This window comes from Rhinopithecus roxellana, chromosome 1, assembly GCF_007565055.1.
Source record: "Rhinopithecus roxellana isolate Shanxi Qingling chromosome 1, ASM756505v1, whole genome shotgun sequence".
Lineage (NCBI taxonomy): Eukaryota > Metazoa > Chordata > Mammalia > Primates > Cercopithecidae > Rhinopithecus > Rhinopithecus roxellana.
In genome coordinates, this window is record NC_044549.1 from 176,029,733 (window position 1) to 176,055,046 (window position 25,314).

Below are 25,314 nucleotides of genomic sequence, written 5' to 3' on the forward strand. Positions count from 1 at the left end.
TGAGTCCTGCTGTAATCCAAGCACCTTTCTGTTGTTACATGAGTAGTAGCAGTAGCATATGGCAGTGAAAAGTATTGTTCACTTTATATAGATAATAAAAGTTTTAAGAATGTACACTAGTTTCTCATTAACCACAGGGGATTGGTTCCATTCTCCTCATGGGCACCACAATCTGCAGATAATCAAGTTTCTTATATAAAATGGCACAGTATTTCCATATAACCTGTGTATATCCCCCTGTATACTTTAAACAATCTCTAGATTACTCATAATACCTAATAGATTGTAAATGCTAAAGTTGTTATACTGTGTTGTTTTTCTAATTTGTATTTTTTTATTGTTGTATTGCTATTTTTAGTTTTTTCCCAATATTTTTGATCCACAGTTGGTTGATTTTTGTTGTGGGACCTGCAGATAAGGAGGGCTGACTTTATATGATAATATCAAACTGGAAAAATTGATGTTAGAATAAAGATGTGTTTCTGAGATTAAACTAGATTTTAATAAAAACTACCCCAGTCTCGGGTTTTCTATCTGCAACGTGAAACGATAACTCAGAGAAGAATAAATTTAACCATTTAAATTATTAAATTGAAATCATTAAAAGTAAAGCAAAGGTGTGAGACTATATAATAGATTGTTTTCCTTATTTCAGAGTCTTTGGAATAAATTCTTCCAGGATAAAGAACTTCGATCAATGATTGAACAAGATGTCAAAAGAACGTACGTAGAACTATTTACATGTTACTTTCAATAATTCAAATTGTTGTTATCTCTTTCTAATTTTAACAAAACACAAAATCTGGGAGGCATCTTAATTGAATGCAGTATTCTACTTGTGTTAATAGCACACTTTTTTTGACTAATTGTGATAATAAGGATTGTTTTCTCCTCTAACGACACAGATTTCTATGTTCCCTTTTTAAAAGTAAATTACGTTTATAATATTGATAATCTTCAATAACATTTAATTAGTTTTATCAATTTCCAACAATTATTTGAAGTCATATGCACCTTTTTGAGGTTATATTGTATACTCATATTGTTATTGCCAGAAAAATTTATCCCTTGCTTTATGCATTGGAATCCCTTTCTCACCAAGTTACTTGTTATAACTTATTAAATGACAACCGTTATTCTTATCCTTACTTCTCTTACTCTTGAAGCTATTCAGGTTTACAAACAATCTCTTCTCTCAGTCTACTCAGTATTTACTATGTAAAAGGGTAATTTGTTACTTTGCATAGTATCCATAACTTTGATATATTCGACCTCATCTTTCTGAGTCCTAGGGTGAGGAGTAAATGGAATTTGTGTCAGAAGATCATAGGTAGAGTCCTAGCTAACTGATGCTGTAATTGTGGGAAGATTACTTCAACATCTTTCCCTCTCAGTTTCCTCTTCTGTTAAATGAGAATAATAGTAACCATCTCTTACGATATTTGAGGATTAATATCTGTCAGAATAGTAGTAAATTAGATAGGTTTATACTTTAAACTATAAATCATTATATAAATGTTAGTAAACTTAATGCAATCCTCAGGATCTGGGATTAGCCAGGTATGTGCAGAATCATAAGTATCTCTGGTGGCTTCCTCCAAGTCATTCTGCAGCTTTGCCTGTGTGCTCCACTCCTAGTTCAATTCCTACTAAATCATATATACATCTATTCTAACACTTCTGTCCTAACACTCGTAGTTCAATTCCTACATTATAATAAATGTCAAGGCCTCTGACTCTCTGATACTTGTTTCTTTGCATGTTGTAGATACTGAATAATGAGATGACATGAGCTACTACTAAGTTTGTAGTACATATTTAACAAATACAATTTCTTACTTTAAAATGAAAATAATTCAGAAGAATCGTAGGTTTAGAGTACAATGAAACCACAGGTAATTGGCAGTGGTAATAGGGTATGGGGTGGGAAGTTTGGGATCATTTTGGTTAGCTTGAGTTATCCAGTTAACTCAGGAGTAACCCAGTTAGGGAAGCTACTCTCAGAGGTGTGGGTGATAGTGCTTGGTCTCCCTAGTATATAAGTGCAGAAAGTAGAGCACCATTGTATTGGCACACAGGAGTTGTGGCACTCAGTAAATATATGAATAAAACAAAAGAAGGAATTTCCTCAGTAATTTAAGTATATAGTTCATCAGTGGTAGTAAACAGGCCTTTTAAAAACAAAATGTGCAGTATATATTGTTAAACAAACTTTAAAGTTTGGTTAACCAAATCTCCTTTTTAAAATGCTAGGTAGTTATATTTAAAAACTTGCCACCTTCAGACTGATCTGTCTAATGAGCAGGATTATAATTAACCTCTCTACAGTTACCAAATGGAAATGAAGGGGCCACAGCGCTGGTGCTGAGTCACAGTCAGAGGCCATGGGGGCCAGATTGACTTAAAGAAATAGCAAACAAGAAAGGGGGAAAATAAAACTCTGATAGCCACATCAAATAGGCAGTGGTACTGGGAATTTGTTCATCATTTTAGTTACTTAGTTCAAACATTTCTGCTTTGTTATGTAAGAAAGTGCTAGTTCTTGAAAACTTCTATATTTTCTGTTTTTTTCTTACAAAAATGCAAGATATATACACAGATACATATATACATATATGTATATTATACACATACATATGTGTATATACATGTACACATACATATATATACACACACACACATATAGTGTTTTTCTTAAAGTGTATCTCTACTAGTGTATTTTAATTAAAATGGCAAACCAGTGACCCAAAGAAGGTAGCTAGGAGGCCCTATAGTTGATAGCATAGTAGGGAAATGTATTAGTCAGCGTTCTCTAGAGGGACAGAAGTGTTAGGATAGATGTATATATGAAGGGGAATTTATTAAGGAGTATTGACTCACATGATCATGGTGAAGTCCCACAGTAGGCCGTCTGCAAGCTGACAAGGAAGCCAGTCCAAGTCCCAAAACCTTAAAAGTAGGGAAGCTGACAGTGCATCCTTCAGTCTGTGGCCAAAGGCCCCAAGAGCCCCTGGCAGACCGCTGGTGTAAGTCCAAGAGTCCAAAAACGGAAGAACTTGGAGTCTGATGTTCAGGGGCAGGAAGCATCCACCACAGGAGAAAGATGAAGGCCAGAAGACTCAGCAAACCTGCTCTTTCCACCTTCTGCCTGCTTTATTCTAGCCACGCTGGCAGCTGATTAGATGGGGCCCATCCAGATTGAGGGTGGATCTGCCTCTCTGAGTCCACTGACTCAAATGTTAATCTCCTTTGGCAACACCCTCACAGACACACCCAGGAACAATACTTTCCATCCCTCAATCCAATCAAGTCGACACTCAATATTAACCATTGCAGGAAGGTTCCATATCTTCTTCTCTTGAGGACTCTCCCATGGCTCTCTCCACATTTAGATTAAGTTTCCTTGTCATTTCTATATAAATTTTCTGGCAAATACTTAACTTGTGAGGTAAGGCGGTCAGTCTTATTTTAAGTCCACCAAATTATTTAATTGTAAAAGCTGAATAGTTTGTATAAATTTACATCTTTATAAGGTACTATATGATCTAAAATATATGTTTTTCATTTCAGTCTGTGAAGAATTCCCTAATAAAATAGAAGTACAGCCCAGATAAGGTTATGAAGTGTTACTTGTTTACTAGCTTTGTGATAATTTTTTTTAAATGTATATTTATGGAGCATCACTATGTTCCATAATTGCCCTTTGCACTGCGGGGGACAGAGTGGAGTGGTGAATAACACAGATAGGGTGCTGCCATCACAGGTTGTATATTTTAGTGTGGTATAGGGGAGAGTGGTGAGACAACAAGCGTGTATAGATAAAGAGGATAATTACAGAGGGCGATAATTGCTCTGAAGAAATAAAGCAGAGTAACTGGATAGCTAGAAGGAGAGTAGCCAGTGGGAAGGCTACTTTAGGAATAGTGATTGGAGAAGACATCTTTGAAAAGATGACATTTGAGCTGAGATGTGAAAAAATTTAAAGGCCAGCCATATGAAGAACTAGGGCAAGAACTTGTAGACAGAGGGAGTAGCTAGGGCAAAGTTAGTTTCTCAGTGAAAACGAGCTCAGTGTTTAGAGGAGCAAAAAGAAGTCAGGCAGGCTGCAGCAAGTGCTTTATAGAAGGAAATATGAGAGGAGAGCAAAGGCCAGACAAACAGTCTTGTAGACCACAGTAAAAAGTAAGGATTTATTCCAATTGCAATGGGAAGCTTTTGGAGCACATTGAGCAGTGGCATGATACGTAAAAAGATAATTATGGCTGCTGTGCAGTGGGGCAAAGGTAGTTGTAAGAATGGAAGCTGGAAAAGCAACTAGGAGTCTATTGGAGTGTTTCAGGTTAAGTAATGTTAGTGATTTATTAGACTAAAAATGTAGTAATAAAGACAGGAGTAGATAGATAGGTTTGGGATATGTATTTTATGTTTCAAAATACAAATTAGGGGATCATTATATGTAGCTTTCTCATATTCATAAGTTTCTGTTCCATTTTTACTGCTCTGTTTCAGATCCTTTTTTCCTCCTGCCCACAGTCACTTACTTATTTAATTGTTTTCTTGGGATCTACTGTTTTTCCACTTCTAGTCCATTCCATGTGTTACAGCCTAATCACTCTACTCAGAGCACATTTATAATCATTCTATTTGCCTAATTCAAAACTTTATATGACTCCCTGTGGCCCGAAGAAGAATGGACTTACTCAGTTTCTCTAATACATACCCAGTTCCCTTTTAGACAAGTGCTTCTAGCATTATTCAATGAACAGGTTTTGTGCTTTCTATTTTCCATGTTTTGGAATCTTTCATGCTCTCCTCCTGGAATGCTGCTTCCCTCCTCTGCTTCCTGTTAGATTCCTGACTGCTCATCATTCAAGGCCTGAATTCATCACCTGAGTTTATGAAACATTTTCCAGTCTTGGCAATTGGAAATCATTTGTGCCTAGTCTGTGTTCTGTAGAATTTTCTTAATAACTTTTTAATATTATTTAATTTTGTTTGGTCTTGTGTTTATTTAGGTCCATCTGCCAGTGTATTCAATACATTTATATTAATCTCCTTAGTGTACCAGGCTGTAGAGATGCCAAGATAAATGTGACATGGACGCTTAAGAAGCTTACAGACAAAACAGGAAAAAAAAGTTACAATGCAGGATTATTGGTCCCATTAACAGAAGCAGTATGTACAAGAGCTCTTGTGTTAGCCCAGGTCTTGTCTTACCTTTCAAACCTAGTAGTAAACCCTTTGAGGGCATGGACCTGGTCTTGTTTTTGTCTCACTGCTCATCACCAAGTTGATGCTTAATAAATGATCATTGATTGTGAATCTTATCACTGATGATCAGTGTTGTTCAATTTTAGTAATTATCTCAAACATCTTTAAATTTTCAGAGACATAAGCATACTTTAAAAAATACTATTATCAACTTCCTAGTATGAGTTTAAACAAGATAATTTGATTTCATGAGCTGTGATTCTGCCATCATTTAATGTATTTGATCTGGATATGTCACTGTATTAAATATTATCTTCCTCTGCAGCCAATTTTGATATTCTTTTATGTCACTAACCCTTTTTTGCCTCAAAGAGTTTTGCATTCATTTCAATTAATTGTTCTTTATCTTAACCTAATGAGCTTGTTACTGTTCCCATTTTTATTGCTGAAAAAACTGATAATCAAAAGGTAAATCAAGGAATTTCCATTTACAGCATTCTAATTTAGAACTTGAATTGTCTATTCTGAACAAATTTTGCCATGTTTTCAAAAGCTGTAACGTTAAATGAAATTCAGTGTTATTTAAAATGGTGGAAATAATGAGTTCAGGATAAAATTTCATTTCCATATTAGATGCCAAAGAAGTATGTTATTTGGTCTATCAAGGTCTATTCTAAAAATATATATGCAGCATCTATAACATCATTTGCAGATTAACATATTTATAAGCTATTGCCAAATAGTCTCATCTTTTCTTCAAATGTGTTTTCCCTCTCTCTTGAATTAAATGATTAAATTTCTTTAACTGACTTTTATAATTGTAACTTTGACCGTATTTTAAAGTTTATCTGATTGCCTATTGATATGCTGTTATCATCTTCAATATTTGATCTTTCGTATTTCCAGTTATCGTAGTTAACATTTTAGGTAGCTCATTCATAATTTAATCATTCTTTTTCTTACTTGTATCTCCATGGCGAGTTTTTAAAGATGCAGCTTTCTTGGGCCAGGTGTGGTGGCTCATGCCTTTAATCCCAGCACTCTGGGAGGCCAAGGCAGAAGGGTCACTTGAGCCCAGGAGTTTGAGACCAGCCTGGGCAACATGGCAAAACCCTGTCTCCTCCACAAAAAACACAGAAATTAGCCAGATATGGTGGTACACACCTGTAGTCCCATCTACTTGGCAGGCTTCAGTGGGGGGATCATTTGATCCCAGGAGGTTGAGACTTCAGTAAGCTGTGGTTGCACCAGTGCACTCCAGCCTGAGTTAAAGAGTGAGTTCCTGTCTCAAAAAAATGTAACTTTCTCATCTTATTGTTTCCTTTTGTTTATAGTGTATATGTATGCCATGCTTCAGACATAATCTATTTAAGCAAATTTTGTCTTCTCAGTTTTTAAAATCTTACAGTTTGATATTTTGCAAGCGAACTTTGTCTCCTCAATTAAACTTTATTTGATATTTTCTGGATTCATTAGTAATTGCTTGCAAATAGAATGGAGCAGGTAGGGAAATAAAAAAATTCTTTGAATTCTTTTTTAAAAATTATAGATATGTGCTGTACTGTTTGGTAGATGCCAGGCACATGTGGCTATTTAAATATAAATTTAAATTAAATAAAATTAAAAATTTTAGTCATCACAGTAGCTACATTAGCCATACAGCTGATAATGGCTACTGTATTGGACAACTCTTATAGAGGATACTTCCATTCTTACAGAAAGTTCTTTGGACAGCGCTGTATAGATAATTCACTATTATGCTCACCTCAGCAGCACATATACTAAAATTGGAATGATATGTCATTATTGTTATATTTTTGTGTAATACATGATGTAAATGTCTACATTTTGTTTTTTATTCATGTTGAACTTTTAGATATGGCCTCTGTGAAACATTCACTTTTATTTCTTTTCACTCTCCTTTAGAAAATGGCATGAATTTTTACAGTAAATAAGTCTTACCTGAATTTTTGATCAAATGTAGTTATTATGTTACACTGTAGTATGTGGATGGAAACTAGATTAATTTTGAATTTTTTTGCTATGTTAAACATATTCAAAAGTGATTTTACTGAGTAATTTATTGATTTTTTTTTTTTAATTTAAAGATTCTCTTTCTCCTAGTAATTTGGTCCGTTGATGTCACACTTTACAAAGTTAAGATGTCCTAAATGTGGGTATCTCCTACACAGTTTCCTCCAAGCCCATTTTTTTATTTAAATAAAAAACAAATTCCTCTGGGAAGAAGGATTTTACAAGCAATTTCAGAGCAGAATTGATTTTGGTGTGTGTTAATGCCGACAATCTGCCCAGTGTTAAAATGTTAAAGAGAAAAAAAAAAATACAAGCTGCCATATTCCTGTGATCACACCAAAATAGCAGCTTGTATTTATATTTTCAGTCTCCTCGAGGTGGACTGCAGGCACACATGAATGAGTGGATGTACTTGGTGTTGTGTTGTGATTTTATTTAATGCAGGCAAAGTACATGCTTGTGCATGCACGACCAGCCCTCACATATGCACTTGTTCACAGCCGAGAAAGTGAAAACTACAACACAAGCCGCTCTCTAAGAGTTGTCGGCAACCTGTGTGTGTGTTTCTTAAATATTAAAGAGGGGGAAAAACAGATTTTCAGGAATATGAGAAATAATTCTTCTGTCAAATGGCCTGTGGTCCTTCCTCATTTGACACTTAAGGTAAAAACAAAATAATTACTATTGCATATGTATATTTAGTATTTTCCTGTACTGCTCCTATACTGTTTTAAAGTATATTTTTCCCATTTCTGTTTCATTTAAGCATGCAAATTCTTAGCATACATTTATTCTAATTTGTGAGATTTTTAAAAACTTAAAAATTTTTTTTCAGTATTTTAATGAAAATATAGGTATATTTGCTACAGAACATATAGTTGCAGTGCTTTCATTAGCACCCTGGTGCTCCTTATCTTTGGAATTTAGGAGCAGTAGTACATAGGGGCAGCACAGTTATAGGGGTACCTTCTGAACTGCTGACCAATAGAATTTTTGCTTTTCAGATTTTCTTTGTTTTAAATGAGCGCAGATTTTTAAGGACTATTTATAGTTGTAGATTTATATGATTATGAGAAGGTTAAAAAGTAAAGTTTGGTGAGCAGTAAAATAATATTCCCAGTGGGCATAGCCTGTTTGGTAGTGTAACACAGTCTCTTTAGAACATTTCAGCAGATTTAGAATTGAAGCAGCTTTGGTACTTCGGGGTAATGCTTTGTATTTAATTTTTTTCTTAATTATTGAAAAACTTCAAAATAAAGTCTGGATTTCCATTTGTGACACAATGTCATCTGGCACTGAAAGTACATGTACAGTATATCTACCTACGTTTATATTTTTTCCTAATGTTTCACCGTTATGGTAGGAACAGAAAGATGTTTTTGGAGGAGTGGAGGAGTGGGGTAAAGGGCTTGTTACGTGACTCAGGCACTGTAGAACTAGAAAGAACCTTAGATGAAAACCTCTACTTAGATGGTGACAGGTCCCATCTCCTGAACTGCAGCCACACCTGCCTTCTCCCAGCCTTGTATCCTGTGATCCCAAACTGCCACCTCTTCTTTTTGTTTTTGCTTAATCTTCCCAAATGTATAGTGATTTCTTACTCCACCTTCCTTGTTAGCCTCTTGGAGATTTTTCTGCTGTCCTCTTGGGCTGAGTCCTACTCATTGTCATCACAATAAATTACTACTTTCTCTTTTTTTCACTTTAAAAAATTCAGTATTCACCTCCTGTTTATGAACTATGAAAGCTATATGTCATTCTTTTCTTCATTGCAAAAAATAAAGAAAGCAGAACCTTGTTCAGGCTTTCCTTTTGCATTGCCTTTATATTCCTAGTCCCTGATTGTATCGTCTTAATTTTCCTTAAAGGTTTGGTTGTTTGTAAGGCTTGTAGATATATTTGTTCATTCGGCAAATACTCCTTGAGAAATTACTGTGTGTCAGCCACTGTTTTAGAAGTTGAAGATTCAAATAAAGAAAAGACTGCCTCTTCTGTTCTTTAATACATAATGCATATTTTATTGTAATTATCTTCTTTTAAAATTATCTGTAAGATGTCTGTTTTTTTCTCCTAGATTTTCTTGAGTTCATATGTTTTGTATCTTCATATTTTCCAGTACTTGGCACCCATTGTAAGCATTTGTGTCATTAATAGTCATCTAGTAAAATCTGTTTATTTTGCAAAGGTGAAAAGTTGAAGCTCAGAAAAACTATGACAAAAATAAGCAAATATAACTTGTTAATGGCCGAAATGGAAATGGTACCTGGGACTTCTGTTTTTCCACTACTCTATAATTTATGTTAATCTTGTTTGCCTAGATTTAATGCTTCATCAAGAAACATGTATTAAGTACCTTCAGTGTGCAAGCACTTAGTGAAGCAAAACGGGACAGAAACATAAATGAATCAGTATCTCAAATCTTATTCAAAAAGTGGTGGAGACTAAATAAGTGGATACTGTTTCTGCCCTCTGGGTTTATATATTGTAATGCAATGTTTCTCAACCTTGGGAATGTTAGCATTTTGGACCAATTCTTTGTTTTGAGCGGTTGTTTTGCACACTGTAGGATGTTTAGCAGATCCCTGATCTCAGCTTGCTAGAGCTGTGAGGCATGCTTTTAAAAATCTTCCTTTGTCAGATGGAGAGATTACAAAAATTTTCTCCCATTCTGTAGGTTGCCTGTTCACTCTGTTGATAGTTTCTTTTGCTATCTAGAAGCTCTTTAGTTTAATTAGATCCCATTTGTCAATTCTGGCTTTTGTTGCCATTGCTTTTGGTGTATTAGTCATGAAGTCTTTGTTCATGCCTATGTCCAGACTGGTATTGCCTAGGTTTTCTTCTAGGGTTTTTATGGTTTTAGATCTTACATTTAAGTCTTTAACCCATCTTGAGTTAATTTTTGTATAAGGTGTAAGGAAGGGGTCCAGTTTCAGTTTTCTGCATATAGCTAGCCAGTTTCCCCAACACCATTTATTAAATAGGGAGTCCTTTCCACATTGCTTGCTTTTGTCATGTTTGTCAAAGATCAGATGGTTGTAGATGTGTGGTGTTATTTCTCAGGCCTCTGTTCTGTTCCATTGTTCTATATATCTGTTTTGGTACCAGTACCATGCTGTTTTGGTTACTATAGCCTTGTAGTATAGTTTGAAGTTAGGTAGCATGATGCCTCCAGCTTTGTTCTTTTTGCTTAGGATTGTCATGGCTATATGGGCTCTTTCTTGGTTCCATATGAAATTTAAAATAGTTTTTTTAATTCTGTGAAGAAAGTCAATGATAGGTTGGTGGAAATAGCATTGAATCTATAAATCACTTTGGGCAGTATGGCCATTTTCATGATATTGATTCTATCCATGAGTATGGAATGTTTTTCCATTTGTTTGTGTCCTCTCTTATTTCTTTGAGCAGTGGTTTATACTTCTCCTTGAAAAGGTCCTTCACATCCCTTGTAAGTTGTACTCCCAGGTATTTACAAAGAACTTAAACAAATTTACAAGAAAAAAACAACCCCATTAAAAACTGGGTGAAGGATATGAACAGACGTTTCTCAAAGGAAGACATTTATGTGGCAGACAAACTTTTGGAAAAAAAAAAAAAAACCTCATCATCACTGGTCATTAGAGAAATGCAAATCAAAACCACAATGAGATACCATCTCACACCAGTTAGAATGGCGAGAATTAAAAAGTCAGGAAACAACAGATGCTGAAGAGGATGTGGAGAAACAAGAATGCTTTTGGTGGGAGTGTAAATTAGTTCAACCATTGTGGAAGACAGTGGGGCGATTCCTCAAGGATCTAGAACCAGAAATACCATTTGACCCAGCAATCCCGTTAATGGGTACATACCCAAAGGATTATAAATCATTCTGCTATAAAGACACATGCACACGTATGTTTATTGCAGCACTATTCACGATAGCAAAGACTTGGAACCAGCCCAAATGCCCATCAGTGATAGACTTGATAAAGAAAATGTGGCACATATATACCATGGGATACTAGGCAGCCATAGAAAAGGAAGAGTTCATGTCCTTTGCAGGGACGTGTATGAAGCTGGAAACCATCATTCTCAGCAAACTAACACAGGACCAGAAAACCAAACACCACATGTTCTCACTCATAAGTGGGAGTTGAACAATGAGAACACATGGACACAGGGAGGGGAACATCACACACTGAGGTCTGTTCAGGGGGTGGGAGCCTAGGGGAGATACCACGTTAGGAGAAACCTAATGTAGATGATGGGCTGAAGGGTGCAGCAAACCACCATGGCATGTATATACCTAATGTAACAAACCTCCTAATTCTATACATGTTTCCCAGAGCTTGAAAGTATAATTTAAAAAAAAAAAAAAGGGGGTCACATGACACAGCAAGTGGATCATGTAGAAAGAAGGTGTTAGCATAAGACTGGATGCTATTTTATGCACCAATATTATAACCAGTAAGTATCATTGATCACTTAGTAAAATCAGTTTTATACCATCACTGAAAAAATAAATAAAAAATAAAAATTCTAAGGACCTTTTGTTTGTCTGAAGGATTCTTTGTGGCATCATCTTAGAGCTTTCTGAGATCTTAATAAAGGCTTTTACAGTCACACCTTTGATTTCATCTTTAGTTCTTGCCTTTCTGTCTTTTCCCTAGATTTGATCTTTGCCCAGAAGCAGTGTGTTAATGTTGGTATCATTTGCTGACTTGAGAAGCTGGGAATGAGAAAAAGCTTTATTTTTAAACCGAGCAAGTTCTAGCACCTTTATGTTTACCAGTTACTCCTTTTGTTTTTTCTCTTCTTACATTCTACTATAAGTAATACAAATAAACCAGACAGTACCTTCAGTACTCTGCCTGGATATCTCCTTAGCTAGATCACTCAGTTTATTAGATTCATTTTCTATGTTCCATATAACTAGAAGCTATCATATTGCCAGACTTTCTGTCACTGCAAAATAAGGAACCCCTTTCCTCTAATTTTTTTCTGTAGTGTTTTCCTCACTTTATTTAAGCCCTCACTGGCAGCCTCTTTGCAGATTGTCTTTTGCTAATAGTCTTTTTCCCACAGTCTTGATTTCTCACTCATGCTCTCCTGAAGGTCCTTCAGTCTTCTATCCAGTCCTATAGGCATTTCTACCACATATTTTAGGTTTCTGTTTTTTTGGGTTTTTTTTTGTTTTTGTATTTTTTTGATACAGATGTCAAAACCTCTATTATATTTTGCTACATAATTAACCAAAATTAGTGGCTTAAAACAACAATCAATTATTATTTCATGGTTGCTGTGGATCAGGAGTTTAGGAGCAATGTAGCTGGGAGATTCTGGCTTAGGAGTGTTTCATGAGATTGCAGTCATGTGGTTACTGGAGCTGCAGACATTTGATGGCTTGACTATGGCTGGAGTATCCACTTTGGTTCCTCTCTGTGTGGATCTCTTTAAGGCGCTGCTTTAGGGTCCTCCTTCAGAAGATACTTTCTTCAGATCAAGCGATCCAAGAAAGAAAAAGAGCCATGTAGAAGCTATGTCATTTTTATGCCATTACCTCAGAAGGGAAATGTGAGAATTAAAGAATTTGTAGTCATAGTTTTAAAAGCAGCACAATCCCAATGGAGTTTTCAAAGTCGTCCCCATGATCTTTTTCATTCTGTCCACTAGAAGGGGAAATGTGTACGGAGGCCTGCCTGTGGGGAAGTTAGGGGAGTGTCTTTCGTGGTGACACATAATTTCCACTCACATTCCATTGGCTAGCACTCAGGTCACATGACCATAGCTAACTGAAAAAGAAGCTGGGAAATTAAATCCAGCTATGTGACTGAAAAGAAGAGAAAACAGGTTTGGTTGAATAGGGAGAATGGAAATTACCAACCAAAATAGGGAACACAGGAAGAAAAAGAATTGTGTCTTTCAGTATGTCTGTTTTTATTCCATATCAAATTGTTTCTTGTTGTGGTCTTGGCTTGATTGTTCAGTTTTTCTTTAGTAAAACAATAAACCACAGTAAGGTATTATAGTTATTTTGGTGGTTAATAGTATTCTAGGGAGTTTTCGTCAGCTCATTTAAAAATTTTGGATGAGTGCTTGTTTTGATTTTCTGTTTTTGAAATATGGGCATAACAACAGTTATTGTTCCTTCAAGTCCTTCTGTGCTTCTTTGTCCTGTCGCATGATTATAAACCCTCACCAAGGGCTTTCCTTTTTCCCCTGGGGCATCTTATTGAATACTTGCATCTTCAGTATTTCATCTGGGCCCAATGCTTTGTCTATTTGAATACTTCTAATTACCTAATTATGTACTATAATGTGGTGACAAAGCCCTTTATCATCTTACTATTTCCTTAACCCTTTTCTTGCTTAGGAAAGATTCTTTTTGTCTCTTTGTTGCCTGCATTACAGATAGCCTAGATATTTGCCTGCCTTCCCTTTATTGTCTGTATTATGACAGACCATTGCCCTGTTGAATGTCTTTCCAACTATCAGGCGCCTGGGTTCCTGGTTATTGGGGCTCCAAAGTTAGTGTTTAATTGTTCTCCATCCCTTACTTTTCAGTTCACTTCCACACACTGTAGTCATATGAGACCATATCCACATGGCAAATAGGATACTCTAGTTGTCATAAACTACTTTTGTTACAGAATTAGTAGCCATTCTATCATGTATAGATCTTTGTGTAATAAATGCAGTACGTATCCATGAGCCAAATGTAATAGAAATCTGTAAGATTTTAAAAAATTATGTGAATTGTATTTCAGGATAGCTAAAAACTGATGAAGGAATTTTTTTTCATTTTATCTATGTCTTAAAGGAAGAAAAAATATGATAGAATTATAGTTTTACTATTTTATGACTTTTAATGAATTATCAGATTTAGGCAGTGATCATTAACAGTTGGTAGAATCACCGAAAGTGGGATACATTAATGTTAGGTGCCTCCTGATGGAAGTACACAACACCAACTTATCACTGCATTGAAATCACCTCAAGCTTAAAACAACAGAATTTATTTTGTTGTTGAATCTACAACTTGGGCAGGGCTCAGTAGGATAGCGTATCTCTGTTCCACATGGTGTTGGCTGCAGTAGCTTGAAGTCTAGGGTCTGGCATCATCTGAAGGTTTGCTCACTCACCCGTCTGGTTGTTGAAGCTGGTTCTCAGGTGAGACCTCCTCTCAAGCTGTGGTGGGAACACCCAAGATGGCCTTTTCATATGGCTGCTTGGCTTCCTCACAGCATGGTGGCCTGGTTCTGAGAATGTGTCCAGAGAGAGCCAGACAGAAGCTGTGTTCCAGCACCACTTTTGACACATTTATTTTGTGAGAAAACTGGTCACTAAGGCCAGCACATACGCAAAGGGAAGAGAGTCGGGCTCTTTCGTCTTTCTATGGGAGGAGTATCAAAGAATTTGCAAACATGTTCTTAAATTATATCATCTATAGATGAGACAAGAAGAATCTTGTCGAAAACTTGAATCTGATAAAGTCTCTAGGTCTAAGTGCCAGTTTGTAGGAAATACAGGGTTTGAAAGGGGAATCGTTAAATAAGACAATGGAGGCACAATACATAAAATTCCGAAAGTGGGAAGCTTCTACAGGATAAAAATCTGGTTTCTTTAACAAATACATTGCAAGATAAAAAAGAGAAGAAGGACAAGTCTGTAGATTAAAGGAATCTTAAGAGATATATCAACAAATTGCAATGTACTGACAGATATTTCTTGGCTCTTAACAAAGTGTTAAGAATTTTTGGACAGTCACAGAAATTTGAACATTTACTGGATATTTGATTACTAGATTATTATTTTTATTAGTAGTAATGTTACAATGGTTACAATGGCACTATGGGATATTTTTGCTTTGTTTGTTTGTTTGTTTGTTTTGTTCTTTGAGACAGGGTCTTGTTCTCTTGCCTAGGCCAAAGTGCAGTGGTGCAAACATGGCCCACTGCAGCCTCTGACCTCTGAGGCTCAAGCGATCCTCCCACCTCAGCCTCCCAAGTAGCTGGGACTATAGGTGTGTGTCAACATACCCAGCTAATTTATTTTTACATTTTTTTTTTTTTGTAAAGGCAGGGTCTCACTATGTTGCCCAGGCTGTTCGCAAACTCCTGGGCTCAAGCGATCCTCCCGCCTTGGCCTTTCAAAGTGCTGGGATTATAGGTGTAAGCCCCTTCACCTGGCCTATGGTTATGTTTTTAAAGGGTGCTTGTCTTTTAGAAATACACATTGCAGTATTTATAGATATAATGATGTCTGGGATTAGCTTCAACATAATGCAATATTGGGGAGGAATATATGTAAAACAAATGATAAGTCATGAAACTAGCTGATGGGTACATTGGGGTTCAGTTTACTGTTGTCTTTTCTTTATAAATGTTTGAATTTTCTATAATGAAAGATTTTTAAAACTTTAAACCTATGTTGCCTACCAATTTTGGTTTATTTCAAGGTAGAAAACAAACTTACACACCAAATGTTTGTGATGGCTCTTATTATTACTGTGTACTATGTAAAATTTGTTTAAATACAGTTTCTTCACACATCTGAGAGAGAAACTTAAATACTGATCAATTGAGTCTAAACTGAAATATGACTTTTATCCTAAAGTAAAGATTTAAGACTATTTTAGTCTAAATTCCATTATGGACTACTTAATCTTTGCTGTTCATCTCTATTTTTAGAGTTTTACCCTCACCTGTTTTACATCTCAATTTTTATTTTATGGACAAATGTAGAAAGAAAGACTTTCTGTTAATAATAAAATTTGTTTCCAGTTCCTACTTAGTGTGGTTTTTTTTTCCTTTCTGTTTTATTTTCCTACCAGATATTTTGGGTTTAATAAATTAGGAACCTCTACAGTTTTAATTCCAGATTTCTCTCTTATTTCCATGAAACTGTAGAGTCATTGTTGATTTTTGAAAACCTGAATGATTGTTGCATCTAGTGTTGTTAGTATTCTGTGCTTTTAATTATGTTTCAAAAACAGATTTGCCTTTCCAATGATACTTGGGTTACACTGATGTTCAAATTACGTTACCTAGCCTGAATCTACACCATCTAGCATGGGGTAAATAAAACCTAGAAGTTTAATGAGTGGTAGGGAAGCTATTTTGAAACTTACAACATATCATCAAAAACAGATTATTACTCTTCCTAGATACGCTGCTCACTGTACTTTTCTCTCATATTTCTTATACCTATAAATGTAACATCTTCTGGATTGGATCCTGATACTGTGACCGTCAAGTATTTTTTGTAGGAAATATGTTATTGTGTAGGTATGTTCATCAACCTTCAGAGCTAGCTTCTTATGTGTAACTCTAAAGTCATGGAGTTTTACCTAAATGCATTTCTCAGATTAATTTATAACCGATTAGGGAAGCAGTTGGAAAGTGCTGCTGTTCTGTTAACTACCCAGATACATTGGCAGAGGTATTATTCCTCTGTGCTTCTGTTTACTTGCCTGTTAATCTCTGAGTTGGACTGGATAATTTCCAAAGACTCAGCACAAAACTCTGATTTTCAGTTCTTTTTCCAACTTTTGAAATAGTTTTGAAAATTTTACTTCTTTTTCAGAGCTTTTCTATATCTTTCTACCTTACTTATTTGATGCAATGGATTCTTCATCATTTAATGAACAAGTTATAGTTTTCTAACAAAGAGAGTGCCATGAAACTTCACAAATTAGCACTTCAGCATTGTAGAGCAAAATCATAGTTGGTGTGCTGTTGCATAGATATGCTATGTCTGCATAATACACATTTTCAATTGATTTGATATTTGCTAAAAGTAGGCAATTTAAATTACTACTTGCAATTGAATTCTTGTAGATCTGTAGTTTTTAATCTTGAAAGTGGTTAGTATTCATTTAAATGAAACCAGGAATTGGTATATAGTGTGCTAAAAGAAAAACTTCAGCCGAATTAAATTTAATGAAGTTTAATTGAGCAATGAATGATTTGTGAATCGGGCAGCCTTCCGAGTCAGAGTAGGCTCAGAGACGCCAGCACAGCCACATGGTGGAAGATTTATAGACAGAAAAAGGAAAGTGACATACAGATAACAGAAGTGAGGTACAGAAACAGCTGGATTGGTCACAGGTTGGTGTTTGCCTTATTTGAACATGGGTTGAACAGTTGGCTACATTTGATTGGCCAAAACTCGATGATTGGCAGACATGTACGCTACAGTCTGTTTACAGCTCCACTTGTGTTCGCAATATACAGAGAAACCTTTAGAGTGAACTTAAAATATGTAAGGAGGCAGCTTCAGGCTAAAGTTGACTTAACAAGTATACTTTACATTTTTAGTTTTTAGGTATTAAATTATTTATAGTTTATGGATACTCTTTGCAAAGTTAATGTAGCAGTTTTTAGTACTTTCTTTCATAATCAATTTTAGATTGTAACGGCTACACAGAATTTGGTTGTGCCAATGTGTGTAGAAAATTTCCAAAGAATAGGCCGGGCACGGTGGCTCAAGCCTGTAATCCCAGCACTTTGGGAGGCCGAGATGGGCGGATCACGAGGTCAGGAGTTCAAGACCATCCTGGCTAACACGGTGAAACCCCGTCTCTACTACAAAATACAAAAAGCTAGCCGGGCAAGGTGGCTGGCGCCTGTAGTCCCAGCTACTCGGGAGGCTGAGGCAGGAGAATGGCGTGAACCTGGGAGGCGGAGCTTGCAGTGAGCTGAGATCCGGCCACTGCACTCCAGCCCCGGCAACAGAGCGAGATTCCGTCTCAAAAAAAAAAAAAAAAAGAAAGAAAATTTCCAAAGAATAGATGAGGAAGGGGACATGCAAAATTATTAAGTCAGGTGATCCAGAATTTTGGGAATGAAGCCTACTCAAAGACAGAGTTAAATTTATGTTATATAGTGAGGAGAGAAAATTTCACCTCTCAAAAGGATTATTCTTTTCTTAACTTAATGGCTAAGTTTCCCAAGAAATTTCTCTATACCAAGTTATTTTATTAACTACTTATCTTTTATCCTGATTACTTTAATTTGGGATATTTGATTTTTAAAGGCTTTAGCAACTTTCTTTTGTTCCAAAATGTCATTTTAAAAGTTTTTGTGTTTCTTTCCTACTTCAGTGCATTTGACATCATTCTGCAGTTTCTTTGGCTTCTCTGACATATGCTTACTCTTCAGGTTAATTTTTCTCTTCTTTAGAAGTTAATTATGCCACCCCTATTTGAACTCTGATGCCTGGATAGGGACTGCCTGGGAGATCATCACATTAAGCTTTATGCAAATATGTGAAGCAAGCTTGCTCAGATCCTTAGGTTGTTTACTGGCCCCCCAAAAAGAGGCTTCCTTGCTGCCACAGAAAAGGCAAAACAAAACAAAACAAACAAACAAACAACAACAAAAACCAAGCGAAACCTGTGTGGGCAGTTGCAGAACGGAGTTGTAAGCAAAAGTCAAATGAACAGATGAAGATAAAATGGGCCTTAATTTATTTAAAAAATTAGGACCAGAAGAAAAGATGCTTCACAGATCTCTAGCATAATTCACTGAAAACCGAGCTTGGACTAGAAAGTTATAACTGTCCAAGGCACCAACAGAGTAGCAGAGTGAAGCATAAAATAGCAGAGGTCTCCAGAAATGGGAGGCAGGAAACCATTATAATATGATGTAAAACAGCCACTATTGCTCTTAAAAGACTCATTAAGGAATACTTTTCTGTTTCAGTAATGCTGTATGCCTTCATGCTCTAGGTCATCTTCCACTCTACTCTCTCACGTTTTCTCTCAATTTTTAGTTCCAAAGCCACCTGATTTGCAATCTCATTATCTAAAGTATCATTACTCAAATACTATTATAATAATGGCTTCTATTCCTGAATATCTACTACTTGTCAGGCACTGTTCTTGGTGCTCTCATATGATCGCATCTTGATCACAAGATCAGTATTGGTATCCCTTCTTAATAGATGAGGCATTTAAGTAATCATTCACTCGAGGTTTCATAACTAGAAATTATGCAACATGAATTTGAACACAGGCTTTTCTACTTGGGTTTGGGACTTTTAAATTTCATTTTATTAGAATGCACTCTTATGTCCTTCCTACACTACTCTTTCAGGTTTATTCCTCCATAGAGTTAAATTAAAATACTGTTTTCTTTATCACTTTCTTATTCATAAATACAGATTTACTATGCTGTGTTTCCATAGTTGGAAATTCAGCATTCAAAGTTCTTTCCAGCCTTGCTCCACCTTTTCTTCTATCCCACTGTCCTGCTCCCAGCAGGCAGTGTTTCATGGAATTGTCTTTTCCTTCTGATTAATAATTACCGTGTTATGCTGCACTCTTGAAATACCCATTGCCTCCTGTGCCTTCATATCTTTCTTTCTGTTTTGATTACCTTTTCCACTGATGTTCCATGTTCCTTCTCTCCTAAAAATTATCGTCCAAACTCTGTAATTAAACCCAGTTGACTACTACTACTAGATGACATTCCCTCAGCCCTTATACATTGATTGTGTATTGTGTTGCTATGGGTTTCTCTGGGTTCTTGCAGTTGTGGTGTTTTACTGCATTATAAAGAAATATTTAGAAGTCTATATTTTAATCAGATGAAAAGCTGATAATGTGGTTATATGTAATAACTGAAGTGTCGATATTTTACATCAAGGAAAAAGAATGACAATCTTTTTTTGAAAAAAATTAGTACTTTTACAAAATCACATTCTTATCCTAAAAACCAGTGGGCTAAAACAAAGCAAATCCCCATCCGCAGACAGGTAGAATATAATTCAAAAACTATCATATTCACACATGTATGAAGTATATGAAGCATGTGAAAATATTTGAAATGTGAGTATGTTGAAGGATGTCATTTACCTCTGGGATATAATTATTTCCCCTTGCCTCACCCCTTTTTCATTCCCCACCAAAGGCATAAGTTGCATGGCAAACACAGGCTTGTTCTAAAATCTGAAGCTGCCCTTGCCTCGTCTTCGAGATTAGAATTTGAGAGTGATTCTTGAAACTGTGTTAGTCAGTTTCAATCTTGTATTTTCCTTTTCCAGGTTTCCTGAAATGCAGTTTTTCCAACAAGAAAATGTGAGAAAAATTCTTACAGATGTTCTTTTCTGTTATGCCAGAGAAAATGAGCAGTTGCTTTATAAACAGGTAATGAAAATATCTTACAGGTGGCATCCATTGACTCAAAATTTTCTATACAGCTTGACAAATGATAGAGCAATAATGTAGCCTTTATTGTATCCAAAGTTGTATCATAATGCTAAAGCAATCAGAGAGCTGCTTGTCAGCTGCATGGTGAGAAAGGTAAGCTCATTGAAGCACATATGCTTCTTCCTCATTATAAGACATTCCACCAAATTGTCTCCTTTAAGGTGTTCAGTCTTTTCTTTCAACTTTTGGGAGTTTGTTTATAAACAGCATCTTTGAAGGCAATCTAGTAATAAAATTTCGGAGTTGTATGTACAAATATTTTTCAGTATAGCATTTATAAATATGTGACATGTCATGTAAAAAATAATCAAGTATCCTATTATCCTTTAAAACTTATCAGTAATAGAACTTCAGAAAGTTTCTTTAAATTTTTTGAAATGTGTATTTAGTTCCTTTGTTACCCTGTTATTTGACTCATCTCATTACTAAAGCAAAGAAGATTATTGGGTTGTTTTATATTATTGAAATGTAAATTATTTAATATATACAGATGTATTTACATTTTTTATTTAAGTTTATGGTGTTCTAATAAAAATACACACAGTTGGATATTTTTATGTATTTCTCCAAATGCAAATGAAGTGAGAATTCAAGCTAAATTCTTAAAATCTCTAATAATCAAAAGTTATAATGTATATCTAATTCAGGACCACTGAACTTAATATAATAGAAAACACTTATGGTAAAAGCAATGTATTTAATTTGAAATAAACTAGATTTAAGGATGGTAAAACATGTCATACTACAAATATACTAAATCATACATTTTAAATTATTGTATATACATAGAATATCCAAGGGAACTAATTTTATCTTATTTTTAACAGTAGTAGTATTTTTCTGTATTAATTACCTGCTGACAATAGCTTATTAGAATTGGAAATGAAAAATAAATTGCATTTATAAGGGCAACCAAAAGCTATAACATGTCTAGAAAAAAATTAACAATAAAGATACAAAAAATATATGAAGAAAACTATAGGCCAGGTGCAGTGGCTTACACCTATAATCCCAGCACTTTGTAAGACTGAGGCAGGGTGATTGGCTGAGCCCAGGAGTTTGAGACCAGGCTGGGCAACATGGCGAAACCCCATCTTTACAAAAAAACCCCACAAAATTAGCTGGTCATGGTGGTGCACACGTATAGTCTCAGCTACTTGGGAGACTGAGGTGGGAGGATCCCTTGAGACCAGGAGTTTCAGGCTGCAGTGAGCTGTGATTGATTCACTGCACTCTAGCCTGGGCGAAAGATTGAGATCCTGTCTCAAAAACAAACAAACAAACAAACAAAAAAAATGTTATTCAAGGATGTAAAGCAAGAATCAAATAAATAGAAAAATAGCAGTTTTTGGATGAGAAGACTTTAAGTAAAAATACTACTTCTTTATGTTTAAATGAATTAACATTCCAGTGATAACCTGAGTAAGATAAGATATGTGTTTTTTTAAAAAACTGGATACAGTTATTTTCAATTTAGTGCCTAAAAACGTTACACTTATTTTAATGGAGATAATACAATTTAGGGATTAAAAGCACTGAGTGTAGACTCAAATTCCTTTGTTTGAATCTTAGCTCTCTCGTTTACTAACTTCACAATCTTAGACAATTTACTTAACTTTTTTAATCTTTAGTTTTGTATCTGTCAGATGAGGGTAATAATAGTAATTACTTTATAGAGTTAACATTTGGTGCCAAGCAAAGGTTCATGTTGGTAGTTGTGGTTGTTTTTATTATCATCATCATTATAATAATTATTAAATGTGTTGGAATTACCATAGAATTTGTGGGAAAGGGAGAATGGCAAATGTAGATATTAAAACTTCTATAAAGGTTTTGTGATCAAACTAATGTGACAATATTATGTGAATTGATCATTGTTCAATGAAACAGTTTAGAAACAGGTTCAGTTTATATGGGATCTGAATATGGTAAAATAGAGAAAAGGATATTGTCTTGCTATATTTGGCTTTCCATCTGGAAAAACCATTAAATTATACATTTATTGGAGAATAAATTCCAGATGGTGGAAAAACATAAATATAAAAACTAAAAGTATATAAAAATACTAGAAGAAGATTTGGAATAAATTTTTTTGTAATCTCAAGACTAGGAAAGGGACTCGCAAGCAAGGTAGGTTCATCTACAAGTCAGATAAAAAGTCGAAAGACTAAAAACAAACCAAAAAGGAGACTAGGGAAAAAAAATTTGTTAGTGTAGAATTCTTTTGGAAGCAAATAGCAGAAGACCCCATTTAAAATGACTTTAAACTGTAAGGAGATTGTTAACACACTTCACATGAAGTGTGGGAGTAAATGGTTCTGCTGCATTAGTTCATTAGCTTAAAATCTCTATCAAAAATTCCAGGATTTTGTTTTTCTGCTCTCTTTTCATTATATTGGCTTTTGTTGTGAACCTTATCTCTTTGTTATTTTCTCTTTTCCTTTAAATACTTGAAAATACCCCACAGTAAAAGACTTGATGATAGTGAATCAAATCAGGATAAAGTTATTCCAAATTACACATCTGTTTTCCAATTTTTTTAGAGAAAGGAAAAATAGATTAAGGAGTCTTGTAATAATGGAAATGAGTTCTTTGGACAAGGAACAAAAACATAATAACTGTACACTTTGTGATGTACGTGGCCCACTGCGTTTGTATGGAAGACTACACGGTCATATGGAAGATATGCTCTTGATCCATTAAAACAAAAATCTATCAGTTACTGAATAAGAAAGTATTATTAGCTTACTCCTGGGTGTCATTTAAAAATATTTAGTTACTCCTTGTATGTGTTTAAAATCCTATAGATTTTTTACAGAAAAATAATACCTTGCTGTAGAAGGACTAAATATTTAGCCAGATCAAATTTAAGAAAAGAACCTTAAGTTTCATCACAAGCTGTTAAAGCTATTATTTTGTACTAGGTGACACCCCGTTTAACATCGACCATATTGTTAATAGTTATGGGATTTTATTGAATTAATGAGACTGTTATCATGTAGTAGAATGTCTTGCTGAGTTAATTGAAATTGCTGAGATTATATAAATGGTATTAATGAACTTTGACTGCCTGATGCCTTAGCTTTAATAAAGACTGCTTGGTGGGCTAAATGAACACAGGCAGATAAAAGAACAGGTTCAATTTTGTGAACCTACAGGCTGTTGATGAAGAAAACTTTGTTACCTTTATTTTCAACTGACATGAGTTTGGAGTGCAGTGACTACTAACAATCCAGCAGGGATAAAAGCTTTTAAGCAGGCAGAAATGCTGACAATATAGGTGGAAGCAAAATACACATTTTGGGAACCAGAAGCATACTGTCAATACATTATTTTTTATTATGCTTTGTCAAATTTAAAGCATATTGAATTCATGATTATTATTTCTGGTATTTCTCTTTTCTTTTAAAGATGTCTATGTAATTGCCATTTGTAATTGTTAAACAGGTTTTACTAGTCTTGAATTGATAGCAAAACCAAAAATGTCTTTTAAGTATTTGAAAAAAAAATCCCTAGTTTAGATGAAAGTCAAAACTGAACTTGTAAAATAGGTTTAATGGTATTCAAAAGACTCTTAACCTCCATTCTGCCAATAACACCTTTATTTATTTATTTGAAATATGATTTAATGGTATTCTTTTTTTCATATTGTAGTTCAGCTTTTTTCACTATGTGGATATATTAAGTGGTAGATATTGCATTCATTCAGTCAATAGGTAGTGAGTACTTTCTTTGTGCTGGGCCTGTAGTAGGATCTGGATGTGTATACACACACACACACACACACACACACAATCACAGTTGTACAGTGTCCATTCTTACCTACAGTACAGTACAGTACAGTACAGTACAGTAGTTCACGCTTTCCTGCAGTTTCACTTTCTGTGGTTTCAGTTACCTGCAGCCAGCCATCAGCCAAAAACAGTTGAGTATAGTATAATACAATATTTTGAGAGAGAGAGAGAGAGACCACAATCACATAATATTGTTACACTATATTGTTACAATTGTTCTATTCTTACTAATTGTTGTTAATCTTAGTGTGCCTACTTTATAATCTTTAATTTAAATCATAATTTTAATACCTTTGTCATACACGTGTATATATAAAAACAGCATGGTTTATGTAGTTTTCAGTACTATTTACAGTTTTAGGCATCTACTGTGAGGTCCTAGAATATATCTCCTGCACATAATGGGGGACTACTGTATAGTCATTTCTGTGCTTATTTTATTATTTTGTTCCTTTCTCTCTAGACTACAAGCTCCATCATCGTTAGGAACTTGCCCACTTCATTCACTTTTGTGTCCACAGCACATACAGGCATTTAATAGTTTTTGCAATAAGTGAATGATGAATGATGTTTGAACAAATGGAGAATCTAGACAGAGTGGTGTCACAGAAACTAGAGGGAAGAGAATATTTAAAGTTGGGAAGATTCATTTAGACAAGAAGTCTTTCTTATTATACTAGCCATAACTTGTTTTAAAATATATTTTTGGGCTGGGCGCGGTGGCTCAAGCCTGTAATCTCAGCACTTTGGGAGGCTGAGACGGGCGGATCACGAGGTCAGGAGATCGAGACCATCCTGGCTAACACGGTGAAACCCCGTCTCTACTACAAAATACAAAAAACTAGCAGGGCGAGGTGGCGGGCGCCTGTAGTCCCAGCTACTCCGGAGGCTGAGGCAGGAGAATGGCGTAAACCCGGGAGGTGGAGCTTGCAGTGAGGGGAGATCCAGCCACTGCACTCCAGCCTGGGCGAGACTCCATCTCAAAAAAAGAAAAAAAAAAAGAAAAAAAAAAAAGCACTCTTTCTTTCAAAAGGGCATCCCACTGACAGCAAAGAAAGAAAACTTCATGATAAACCTAGCAAGAAC

The 25,314-nt window shown here is 35.3% G+C and overlaps 1 protein-coding gene across 8 annotated transcripts in view; it reads left to right on the top strand.

Annotated features, from left to right (window-relative positions):
* Window positions 1-25,314, top strand: part of TBC1D5 (TBC1 domain family member 5) — a 578,111-nt gene that overhangs the window by 322,168 nt on the left and 230,629 nt on the right. For all 8 annotated transcript variants that reach the window (XM_030933427.1, XM_030933431.1, XM_030933430.1 and 5 more), the window contains 2 exons: window positions 656-723; window positions 20,269-20,371. In XM_030933427.1, coding sequence (XP_030789287.1) covers window positions 656-723; window positions 20,269-20,371 — 171 coding nt within the window. The remainder of the gene's footprint in view (window positions 1-655; window positions 724-20,268; window positions 20,372-25,314) is intronic.